Here is a 12,592-nt window from a genome sequence, read left to right on the forward strand (position 1 = left end):
AAGCCACTTTAGGAGTCTGTGGTGGCCAGTGTAGTGTTTTACGCTGCTGTCTGCTGGAGCAGCAGCATGAATGTAGCAGATAGTAACAGACTGGACAAACTGATCAGGAGGGCTGGTTCTGTTCTGGGGGTGGAGATGGACCCCCTACATGCTGTAGCTGAGAGGAGGATAATGGTCCAACTTCTCTCTATCCTAGACAACACCTCCAACCCCCTACACAGTGTGCTGGCTGGACTGAGGAGCACCTTCAGTCCGGCTGATCACTATTAGGTGCTGCACAGAATGCCACTGGAGATCCTTCCTACCGTGGGCCATCAGCCTGTACAAACTTCTCCTCTGTCTGTAAGGGTTGATCTTCATCCGTGCAATTACATGTATAATAAAATGTCAACTAGTAATTAGACAATAGTAATTAGACTTGTTGTGAGTGTATGTAGCTGTGTTAGCATTCTTATTTTTAATCTTCCTACTTTCTTGTGTGTACCTCCATCTGTGACAGCCAGATTTTTGAATCTTGAATCTTAAATACAAATGAGACTGTATTGGCTATTCCAAATTGGTTATTGGTCTCTGGTAAGAATGGTGCCTCATAAATTAATAATTAAATAATGACTAACTGTATCCATTACAAAACTATAGACATTGATCATATAGTTATAAATATTTAAGCTAATAACGAGTATTTGTGAATCTAAATTATAAACATAATTGGTATCTCCACCCAAGATTTATAATCCCAATTATAATTTGTGCTCTTGGCCGAACAACTACTGTAGTCAAGCTCAGCTGTACTTTTACCTCAACACAACTGCTGAGCTTCTTTGGTGTTAGCAATAGCACAGCATGCTGACATTGATGCTGATGTCATACCGTAGCCAGTGAGTAGAGGTTGGGAAAGGTTTTAGAGGGATACACCGGTCTCATGTAGGGAGCATGGGTTCCACACATTTCTAAGGAGAACAGGACAACAGCCTAAATTAGCACCAGCCGCCTCCGGATGATTATGTGATTGTTTATGCTCAGGAAGGCCTTACTGAGTTTCTCAATGTTAGGTATGATGTTGCTTCCTCTGTTCATATAAGATGCTCTAAATCCATCTACTGACAGCATGATGAGAGGCGAGCGCACAAACCTGCACACACACCAATGAGAAGAAAAAGAAATGCTCAACGTGGTAACTCGACAGGTTATGTACAAGAAAATACAAAAGATTTAAAAGTAAACAAAGTGCATCTGATCACAAAGGCCTGTAGATGTCATTAGTGCTCATGTAAACATACCCAGGGGGACACTGAGGACTCTTTATCTCCTCACACTCTTCCTGCAGCCACAAAAAATCTCCTGAAAGTATCAATAGAGAGGAAGGATTTAGTGGCACAGTGCAGCTGCATGAACTGGACTGTTGCCTGTGTTTGCATGGGGTTTTCTCCAGTGTTTCAGGTTTTACGGGCATTTAAGTTATATGGTCAAGTATAATACAGTACATGTAGGTGTAAATAGAGGCAAAAGTGGTCTCTGTGTGCTAGCACTGAAACAGACAGCCAATCCATCTAAGCTCTATTTACCCTAAGGGGGACTAGTCTTCCTGAAACTCTAAAAGAAGAACAGATAAGACATTGATGGACATTTAGGACCAACCTTTACACAGTGTCTTGTAGTTGGTACAACAATCTCCTCTAGCCAAGCAGTCATCAGAACAGTGACAGGCATGGTGTTCATCTCGAGCCTCTCCACATCGATCCTTACTGCACTCATAGCCGCCCTCTGGTAAGACATTCAAAGAAAAACTATAATACCTGTACATAACTAAAGAAATCACAAGTATGAAGGAAAGTACTTAACACATACTATTCTGAACATAGTTCTGGTGGTAGTTTTCCATTAACATTCTCAGAGCAGATGGCATCAGTGGTGCTCTTTGGTGCATGACACCATACTGCTGCTTACAAACCTCCACCTTCTTCCTGAGCCTGGCCTCCACTACTCTTTCCTACAGCTTCAATGTGTGGTTCATCAGCCTTATTCCTCTGTAGTTGCTGCAGCTTTGCGTTTCCCACTTGCCCTTAAAGATTGCCACCAGAACACTTTTTCTCCATACCTCCACTCACGTATGTTGCTCTGTGTTGCTCCCTCTTCTGGAAATAGTTTTTAAATTAACAGGGATATGAAAAATGTCTCCAAACTATTCTTTTTCCCGACTCTTGTTCAATAATTTCAGTAGTGTTTAAGTAGCAATGATAAAGAAGGTCCAGAACCTGTCCTAAGGCAGAGCTGGTCAAAGTCAGAGCAGCAGCTGAGGTACGTCTTGCACAGGTTGTCACAGCGGCAGCTTGGTGGTTCCAGCTCAACAAACTCAAAACACCTGCTCCTGCAGGAGCCAGAGGTGGGAACATACTCAGGTCCAGAAAGAGCTGATGACAAAAGACAGCAAGATTACTCCTTATCTTAAACACAAAAACAAAATGTGCTGAACTTTCTATCTGAAATCATGGTTGTCAAGTACTTAATGCTTAAGTGGACTCAAAAGGTCACAGCTGGCTTGTTTTCAGTACATGATGGGGTAAATCCAGGACCTACGCAAACATGCAAACTTCACCCAGACAGACTGAGTGGAGACTCAAAGCAAGGTCCTTCTGGCTGTGACGCAACAGTGCAAACCACTACTTGACCAGAACAAAATTAAGAATCACTATCTGTGACCACAGCTCTCAGTGAGCTGAAAGGGAATTAAAACCTCCACTGACCTTGAGTCATAAATCAATATGATCATATTATGTACAGTAAAAAGAAACACTAACTAATGAATTGTGCTACATAAAACTACAGTGCTGCTCACTCTATCTCATAAACATGGCCACATGAGACTGATTTTTAGCTGGTTCCTTCAGTCTGAGTAAGGCTCAGTGCTCTTCCTATTCGCTGATGGTTGTATTTGCTGAGAACAGAGAGTTGAAGCACAGCAAACATGAAACACACTATTTTAGATGATCAATCAATCAATCTTAAACCAGATTAAATAGAGAGGGTTAAGTCAGAAAGGGCATCCAGGCATAAAACTTGCAAACCGTCAATAGGAGTTTCAGGAACGTGGTGCCGGTGGAATTTGTATTACTCTTGGTCAAAGAAGAAGAGGAGGTAGAGGGGCTCATGGACTGAGAAAGAAGAGGAAAGTCAGTAGCATAGATCAGAGCATAGGGACTCTTAACATTGGCACAATGACAGGAAAAGGCAGAGAGATGGCAGACATGAAGAGAAGGGAGGAAGATACTGTGGAGAGGTGAAGGGCAGCAAAGCACGTAGTATTAGAGAAGGATACAAACTCTTCTATCATGGTGTGGATAGGAAGAGAAACGGGGTAGGAGTGATCCTGAAAGGGGAATTTGTGAGCAATGTTCTAGAGATGAAAAGAGTCTCAAACAGGATGATCAGCCTAAAGGTAGAAATTCAAGAGGTGATGGTGAATGTAGTCAGTGGATATGCTCCACAAGAAGAGAGAGTCGTAGATCAGCTTTGATGATTGACAGACAAAGTTAGACAGGAATCTCGCTGGACAAGGATGTTTGAGGATGACATTGTGATCTGTAGTGAGAGTAGAGAGCAGGTGGAGGAACAGCTGGAGAGGTGGAGGTTGGCTCTGGAAAGAAGAGCCATGAAAGTCAGTCATAGCAAGACGAGAGAGAGTGAGGTGGAGCAGTGAGGTTACAGAAGACTGAGGCCAGAGAGTGCATGTATTTAACAGTTCATTGTGATGGGAAGTCGGGAAATAAGGTGAAGAGGTGACTGAAACTTTCCTCCAGGAGTGTCAGCAGGACTCAAAGGAAAAGTGGACAAGACAGTGGTGAGAGAAGCTCTGCTTTATGGGTTGAGACAGTAGCAGTGAGGAAGAGACAAGAGATGGAGGGAGCAGAGATGAAGATGTTGAGGTTCTCTTTAGACAGGAAGGAGCAAATTAGAGAGACAGCTCACAGCTGGCTGTGTTAGCAACAAAGGCAGAGAGGACAGACTGAGATGGTTTGGACATGGGCAGAGGACGGACAGTTAATATACAGTAATGCTAGAGGGATGTTAGGGATGGAGCTGCCAGGCAAGAAGACGACCAAAAAGGAGCTACATGGATGTGCTAACAAAGGATATGAGAGTAGAAGATGCCCAGGATAGAGTTAGATGAAATAAGATTATTCACTGTGGAGATCTCTGATGAAAACAGCTCAAATGGGAAGAAGATATACCGTATTTTTCGCCGTATAAGACACACTTTTTTTTCCCCAAAACTGAAGGGGAAAAGTTGGTGCGTCTTATACGACGAATGCAGAGATCTGCTGAGCGGAACAGTGACAGTGATGAGTGGGAGCAAAGACAAAACGTACCGGTATGTTTGTCTTGTTTTTTTTTTTTTTTACTGATCCGAAAAAGATCTGCTCTGTTACTCCTGATCCGTGGAACGATCTGAACCGTGAGTTCTTTCACGTTCACATTCACTTTTTTACTGTTTTTACTGACTGATCATGTTACATGTTTGGCATACAATTGTTCTTAAACTGCTGATAACTTTTATACAGTTTATATAAAATATTTTACTACAGTATTTGGTTCAGAATCTTTTTTTTCTAGATTTTCCTCCTTTAAAATTGGGTGCGTCTTATATGCCGGTGCCTCTTGTATGGCGAAAATTACAGTATATAAGATATGTTTTCAGCAATTAGCACATGCCTAATTTGGCCATAAATACTATATAGAAACATGTTTGTTTATAACTGATTCTGGTTGTAAATTGATTACGGATGATCAAAGTAAGCATTTATCTTCTGGTGAACGTGAAACAGAAAAGGAGCTAAATTAACATTTACTCATGCTGCCCAAGGTAAAGTAAGTAAAACACACTCTCTGAGAAGAATAGAACAGCTCACTCATTTCTTATTTTTACAGACAGCATCACAAACAAAGCAAACAAACAAAGTCCTCAGGGAGTGCAGCTGCTGCTCTGTAAACTTGCTTCTTGCATATAACATTTGTTTTGAAACAAGAAAAGTAGGGTGTGTCTTGGATTTTGGCGTAGCTTCGGCACATCTTACTATTACTGCACGGCCAAGACATATTAACAAGTGTCCAAAACACACTGCACACAGCTTGTGTTGAACCACTTTGGTAGCACTGTAAGAGAGTGAATTTTTTTCCTTTGGTCTACATTCATACTGTTAATGTGTGTTAACTGTGCACAAGTTGCACAGTGTTTTGCGCACTAACACTGACAAGCAACAGAGGGAGCTTGATCTAAAATCGTCTAGCCACTTTCCATTGCCCCCTGGATGCAGATTTGAACAGTGTCCAAAAGTCGAAAAAGAGCATTTCAACACATATATGTCAGGACTCGGGCAGGCGGCGGACCCACATGCACAGCACGGAGGCAGGATTATGATCAGACAGAGGTTTATTTCTTTACGGCAGGGTCAGACGGTCCAGGTCATACACGAAATGGTCACGGCAAAAATACAGGCAGGGATCAGGCAAACTCACGGTCAGTAGTAGTCCAGGGTCAGGCAGGATACACGGAGACACAGGAAACTCGGAACAAAGAAACACGAACGAAACTCGGAACACTCCTGAAACACGGCCGGATGGAAACAAGGTACTGGAACACGGAACACGAAAACACGGGAAACACGGAACGCTCAGGAAACACGGAACACTAATGAAACTCGAATACAACAATCTGGCAAAGGACTATGGGAAACGGTGGTGGCTAAATACACAGAATGATTACATAATTACTGACAGGTGTGGATACTGAGAACCGGTAAGTGGACAGCTGACTGGAACGGGAAGTTAACAAAATAAAACAGGACATGGCGTGACTACTGGAAAACAACTAGAAACGAAAACACAGATCATGACAGTACCCCCCCCCTATGGCGCCTTCCACGGCGCCCACGGAAGCCCCCCCCCCCAAACCAGGGCGGGCGGAGGGTGGTCCCAGGAGGAGGGACCGAATCCCAACCCCTCAAGGCAAACGAGCAGGGTGGGTGGAGGGAGGACCGGAGGAGGGCCAAAACAAGAGTCCACATAACAAAGTCCACGAACAGGGAAGACACGAAGATCAGGGATTCCTTCACGGAGGGTGAAGGCGCGGCGAGATCCTGCCCAGCCGCCGCTGAGGCAGAGGGGCACCCCCAGTGCCCCTGGGCTGGGCCAGCGTCCACGGGAATCCCCCCCAACGGCGATGTCCTCCTGGCGGACGCTGATCCAGGAGGCTGAGAAGTCGAGGCGGACGGCGCCGCAGGAGGCAGCGCCATCCCAACAGCAGGATGCGCCGAGGGCGAGACCACCAGTCCGGCAGCCGAGCCAAGGACGAGGCAGGAACCAGCGGCGTCCTCCCTGGACCACCGCGACGAGAGACAGGAACCAGCGGCGTCCTCCTAGGACCACCGCGACGAGAGACAGGCACCAGCGGCGTCCTCCTTGGACCACCGCGACGAAGGACAGGAACCAGCGGCGTCCTCCTTGGACCACCGCGACGAAAGGCAGGAACCAGCGGCGTCCTCCTTGGACCACCGCGACGAGAGACAGGAACCAGCGGCGTCCTCCCTGGACCACCGCGACGAGAGACGGGTGTAGGTGCGGCCGGAGTCGGGCCGCCGGGAACCGATGCAGGTGCGGCCGGAGCCGGGCCGCCGGGAACCGATGCAGGTGCGGCCGGAGCCGGGCCGCCGGGAACCGATGCAGGCGCGGCCGGAGCCGGGCCGCCGGGAACCGATGCAGGCGCGACCAGGGCCGAGCCGCCAGGAACCGATGCAGGTGCGGCCGGAGCCGGGCCGCCAGGAACCGATGCCGGTGCAGCGGGAGCTGCGACGGGAGCGACCCCCTCCTGGAGGTCGGCAGGAACTATGACGAGCGCGACCCCCTCCTGGAGGTCCGCCGGGACTGCGACGGGCGCGACCCCCTCCTGGAGATCCGCCGGGACTGCGACGGGCGCGACCCCCTCCTGGAGGTCCGCCGGGACTGCGACGGGCGCGACCCCCTCCTGGAGGTCCGCCGGGACTGCGACGGACGCGACCCCCTCCTGGAGGTCCGCCGGGACTGCGACGGGCGCGACCCCCTCCTGGAGGTCCGCCGGGACTGCGACGGGCGCGACCCCCTCCTGGAGGTCCGCCGGGACTGCGGCTGGCGCGACCCCCTCCTGGAGGCCCGCCGGAACTGCGGCTGGCGCGACCCCCTCCTGGAGGTCCGCCGGGACTGCGGCTGGCGCGACCCCCTCCTGGAGGCCCGCCGGAACTGCGGCTGGCGCAACCCCCTCCTGGAGGTCCGCCGGAACTGCGGTTGGCGCGGCCCCCTCCTGGAGGTCCGCCGGAACTGCAGCTGGCGCGACCCCCTCCTGGAGGTGCGCGGGAACTGCAGCTGGCGCGACCTCCTCCTGGAGGTGCGCAGGAACTGCAGCAGGCGCTGCCTCCTCCTGGAGGCTGGCGGGCGCTGCGGCTCCGAGGGTGACAGGGACTGGAACGACCGCTACAGGGCCGACGGGAACGGGACCAGAGACAGGGGCGACCTCTACTTGGTCGACGGGAGCGCCCTCACCTTGGCCGACGGGAACGCCCTCAACTTGGCCGACGGGAACGCCCTCCACTTGGCCGACGGGAACGCCCTCAACTTGGCCGACAGGGACAGGAACTGGAACGACCTCAACTTGGCCGACAGGGACAGGAGCTGGAACGACCTCAACTTGGCCGACAGGAACAGGAACTGGAACGACCTCAACTTGGCCGACAGGGACAGGAACTGGAACGACCTCAACTTGGCCGACAGGGACAGGAACTGGAACGACCTCAACTTGGCCGACAGGGACAGGAACTGGAACGACCTCAACTTGGCCGACAGGGACAGGAACTGGAATGACCTCAACATGGCCGACAGGGACTGGAACGGCCGCAACATGGCCGACAGGGACTGGAACGGCCGCAACATGGCCGACAGGGACTGGAACGGCCGCAACATGGCCGACAGGAACTGGAACGGCGTCCCCTCCGGAGCTGGCATGACAGCTTACAGCTGCCGAGCTCGACGGGGGAGACGTCGGGCCTGATTGGGTGGGGCTAACAGTCGTCAGACGGACGGTGCCCTCTGACGGGGACAAGGACTGAGCGTGACTGGACTGGACTGGGACGTGACTCGACTGGACTGGAACATGAGCTAGACTCGGCTGGACCAGAGCGTGACTCGACTGGACTGGGCTCGACTGGACTGGGCTCGACTGGACTGGGCTCGACTGGACCGAAACCTGGACTGGGCTCGACTGGACCGAAACCTGGGCTGGGCTCGACTGGACTGGGCTCGACTGGACTGGGCTCGACTGGACTGGACTGAAACCTGGACTGGGCTCGACTGGACTGAAACCTGGACTGGGCTCGGCTGGAGCGGGGCTCGGCTGAACTGGGCTCGACTGGACTGAGACCTGGGCTGGGCTCGACTGGGCTGAGACCTGGGCTGGGCTCGACTGGGCTGAAACCGGGACTGGGCTCGACTGGACTGAGACCTGGGCTGGGCTCGACTGGACTGAGACCTGGGCTGGGCTCGACGGAACTGAGACCTGGGCTGGGCTCGACTGGACTGAAACCTGGGCTGGGCTCGGCTGAACTGAGACCTGGGCTGGGCTCGACTGGACTGAGACCTGGGCTGGGCTCGACGGGACTGAAACCTGGGCTGGGCTCGACTGGACTGAAACCTGGGCTGGGCTCGGCTGAACTGGAGACTGAACAGGGCTCGGCTGAACTGGAGACTGAACAGGGTTCGGCTGGGCTGGAGACTGGACCGGGCTCGGCTGGGCTGGAGACTGGACCGGGCTCGGCTGGACTGGAGACTGAACCGGGCTCGGCTGGACTGGAGACTGAACCGGGCTCGGCTGGACTGGGGACTGAACCGGGCTCGGCTGGACTGGGGACTGGGCAGCACGCGGCTGAACTGGGGACTGGGCAGCACGCGGCTGAACTGGGGACTGGGCAGCACGCGGCTGAACTGGGGACTGGGCAGCACGCGGCTGAACTGGGGACTGGGCAACACACGGCTGAACTGGGGACTGGGCAACACACGGCTGAACTGGGGACTGGGCAGCACGCGGCTGAACTGGGGACTGGGCAACACACGGCTGAACTGGGGACTGGGCAAAACACGGCTGAGCTGGGGACTGGGCAAAACACGGCTGAGCTGGGGACTGGGCAAAACACGGCTGAGCTGGGGACTGGGCAAAACACGACTGAGCTGGAGACTGGGCAAAACACGACTGAGCTGGAGACTGGGCTAAACACGACTGAGCTGGAGACTGGGCTAAACACGACTGAGCTGGCGACTGGGCTAAACACGACTGAGCTGGAGACTGGGCTAAACACGACTGAGCTGGAGACTGAGCAGCGCGCGGCTGGACTGGAGACTGAGCAGCGCGCGGCTGGACTGGAGGCTGAGCAGCGCGCGCCTGAACTGGAGAATGAACAGCGCGCGGCTGGACTGGAGACTGAGGACCGCGTGAGAGCAGGAAATCCTCCCAGGGAAACAACCATGGAGCTGGGCAGGTTGGTGCAGGCACGACGATCCGACGGGGCGGGAAGGAGGAAACCGGCGGTGCGACCGGCGCTGGCATGGTGCAGAGCGCGTCGCTTAACTCGTCAAACTTCGCGCACAGTCGCTTATAGAGGTGATGAACACTGGGGTGATCTAACGCGGTGTCATCGTCCTCCAGCGTCACTATTGCCACCTCCACGGCGCTGCGCTGATCCTCCGGGTTACTAGCCCGGCGGTAATCCTCCGCGAGGATCTTGAAATAACCATGTAGGTCGTTGGGTAGCTCGGCGCAGGTGAAGTCCATGCTTCCGCGGGAGGGTAATATTCGTCGTAAAAAACAAGGGGAAAAAAACAGTCACTGACCTGACCGGGGGCTAAGTGCTGGCTGGGTCCAAGTTTGGCCAGATTGTTCTGTCAGGACTCGGGCAGGCGGCGGACCCACATGCACAGCACGGAGGCAGGATTATGATCAGACAGAGGTTTATTTCTTTACGGCAGGGTCAGACGGTCCAGGTCATACACGAAATGGTCACGGCAAAAATACAGGCAGGGATCAGGCAAACTCACGGTCAGTAGTAGTCCAGGGTCAGGCAGAATACACGGAGACACAGGAAACTCGGAACAAAGAAACACGAACGAAACTCGGAACACTCCTGAAACACGGCCGGATGGAAACAAGGTACTGGAACACGGAACACGAAAACACGGGAAACACGGAACGCTCAGGAAACACGGAACACTAATGAAACTCGAATACAACAATCTGGCAAAGGACTATGGGAAACGGTGGTGGCTAAATACACAGAATGATTACATAATTACTGACAGGTGTGGATACTGAGAACCGGTAAGTGGACAGCTGACTGGAACGGGAAGTTAACAAAATAAAACAGGACATGGCGTGACTACTGGAAAACAACTAGAAACGAAAACACAGATCATGACAATATACATGTTTTTAAAGAGCTGCTTGCACAGTACCAACTTCGCCTACCAGTGTCATTGGATATGTTAGATAAACTGGAAATACTCAGCCCCAAGTCAGTGATGTCAGATGGCAGCAGGCCAGCATTCAAAGACTTACTAATGGAGTTTTTTTGCTGCAAAGCAAACACTTTGGAAGCCCAGTGGAGGACCGTAATATCAGCAGGGTTTTCATCTGAGCTCACAATTGATGCATTCTTGTTGCAGGTGGAGGCCTGTTGTAGGTGCCATCCGGTTACTTACCATGCCCGTGTCAAATGCAAACGTGGAAACGGCATTTTAACAGGTGAACATTCTCAAAGATGAAGCAAGAAATCGCATGGGATTGCATTTGCTTTCTAGCCTAATGGACGTACGAAGGAATGGAGTGACATCTGCAAACCTCCCCGACAGCTACTGGAGAGGTTGGATTCATCCATGTGCTAACCAAGAGACGAAGATGAAAATTTGTAAATAGTTAATAGTTAACTTATAGTAATAGTTACCTTATAAAAGGTAATACTGTAAGTAATTTACTATAAGGTAAGACAAAGCATTGTCCACCCCTGAAATAGACTTGTTGGAAATCTTACCAACTGTACTAACAGCAGAGTTACAGAATAGTTCTGAGGCTTCTTCATTTTCATGGTTGGATTTCTTGTGTGAGTTTATGTTCAGATTTAAAACAGTTCAAAGACGTAAGTTGCCTCAAAGCAAGAGTGTCCTGGGTTGGATACCGGGAGCTACCTAGTTTTCTGTGTGTTTCCAGTGTACTCACACTCTGACTTGGCTGCAGTCCCATCCTCCCCTGAATGTCTGGGCCGATTATACACAAATGCCAAACACATGGAGCCACACGGAACCGACAGGATCCAAACAAACTGAGACAAGAACACCATGAGAAATTAATCCTGTTTAACCGCTGCACTGATTCACGAGGGTAATGGTTTCCAAACTTTTTTTTCCAAAACTTGTCTGTTGACTTTACTACTCAGCATTTATTAATTCTGCAAAACTATATGAAGCCTTACACAATACAATCAGACTGATCTAACACGGCTATCGACCTGCAATAGACCCCTCGCATCCGCTGAACAACTACTTTGATGCTTTGAAACGTTTAGAGCAAATCAATTTACATTTTTTGCAAATGCTCAAGAACACATGGATGAAGACGAAGAGGGAGGTCGTCTACAGAAAAGCTGCTAGGAGCAACAAGCGAGTAAAACATTTACGCAAAGCGACGTGTACATTAAGGACCCGAGGCTAAAAACAGAAACTCCTACCGTACCAGTGTCTGCACAAACATAGCTCCGTCGACCTGGGTGTAGTCTGTTGCAGTGATGCCAATGACATGAAAGCAAGCGCCAAAGAGAAGGACCGTTGACGGGAACAGGAAGGTGAGGACCGATAGGAGGGACTGAAGCAGGAGGAGGGTTCTGATGTGCCAACGGGTACAACGGCAACTCCACGGCTTGTGCACGCTACAAACCTAACAGAAGTTTGTACTGGACATTTTGGTTGTAACTAATGTATCTGCACGACATACATATTGTATATATACATAAAGTCTTCGCTTATTAATATCTAAATTTATACATAACATAACCATAAGGTCTGTTTTACACTGTCTAGGTCAAAAACACAATTGCAGCTGTCATTGGAATTTTCAAATGTAAACATAGTTTACTTACAAAGTTCTGTAAAGGCAAACATTTGTGTATGCTAAAACATGACGGAATTTAGGATTATGTTACATTTGTCATCAGATGAGGACTAAGACAGGAACATATAGTTCAAAGCAAATCAAACACAGACTTTAGTCCAATGTCTGAAGGCCATTAACAAAACAGGCCAAGCTGGTGGAGATTAACAGGTTGTAACTGATGAGTATGTGTGTACTGCACATATATTCAAAAATGTATTCGGAAATGTAAATGTATTTTCAAATCAAGGATAAATAAAAAAGCCAGAACATTAAACACATTCTCACATTACATTCTGTACCTTACCTTAAATTATTTGACATGTTTTTGTGGTCTTATTTACGCAAAAGCAGATGAAATTATATAATTGTATATCAGAA

The 12,592-nt window shown here is 50.2% G+C and overlaps 1 protein-coding gene across 7 annotated transcripts in view; it reads right to left on the reverse strand.

The window, feature by feature from the left end:
* enpp2 (ectonucleotide pyrophosphatase/phosphodiesterase 2) overlaps window positions 1–12,481 on the reverse strand; it is an 81,150-nt gene extending 68,669 nt beyond the window's left edge. For 3 of the 7 annotated variants that reach the window (XM_029129796.3, XM_055503048.1, XM_055503047.1), the window contains exons 1-8: window positions 11,798–12,481; window positions 11,285–11,387; window positions 2,256–2,411; window positions 2,099–2,135; window positions 1,639–1,764; window positions 1,281–1,341; window positions 1,035–1,132; window positions 871–950 (exon numbers count right to left, since the gene is read on the reverse strand). In XM_029129796.3, the coding sequence (XP_028985629.1) occupies window positions 871–950; window positions 1,035–1,132; window positions 1,281–1,341; window positions 1,639–1,764; window positions 2,099–2,135; window positions 2,256–2,411; window positions 11,285–11,387; window positions 11,798–11,862 (726 nt within the window). In that variant the 5' untranslated portion in view covers window positions 11,863–12,481. The remainder of the gene's footprint in view (window positions 1–870; window positions 951–1,034; window positions 1,133–1,280; window positions 1,342–1,638; window positions 1,765–2,098; window positions 2,136–2,255; window positions 2,412–11,284; window positions 11,388–11,797) is intronic. The other 4 variants (XM_029129800.3, XM_029129797.3, XM_029129799.3 and 1 more) reach the window with 3 other exon arrangements.
* Window positions 12,482–12,592: the final 111 nt, after the last annotated feature.

This window comes from Betta splendens, chromosome 16 (genome assembly GCF_900634795.4).
Source record: "Betta splendens chromosome 16, fBetSpl5.4, whole genome shotgun sequence".
Lineage (NCBI taxonomy): Eukaryota > Metazoa > Chordata > Actinopteri > Anabantiformes > Osphronemidae > Betta > Betta splendens.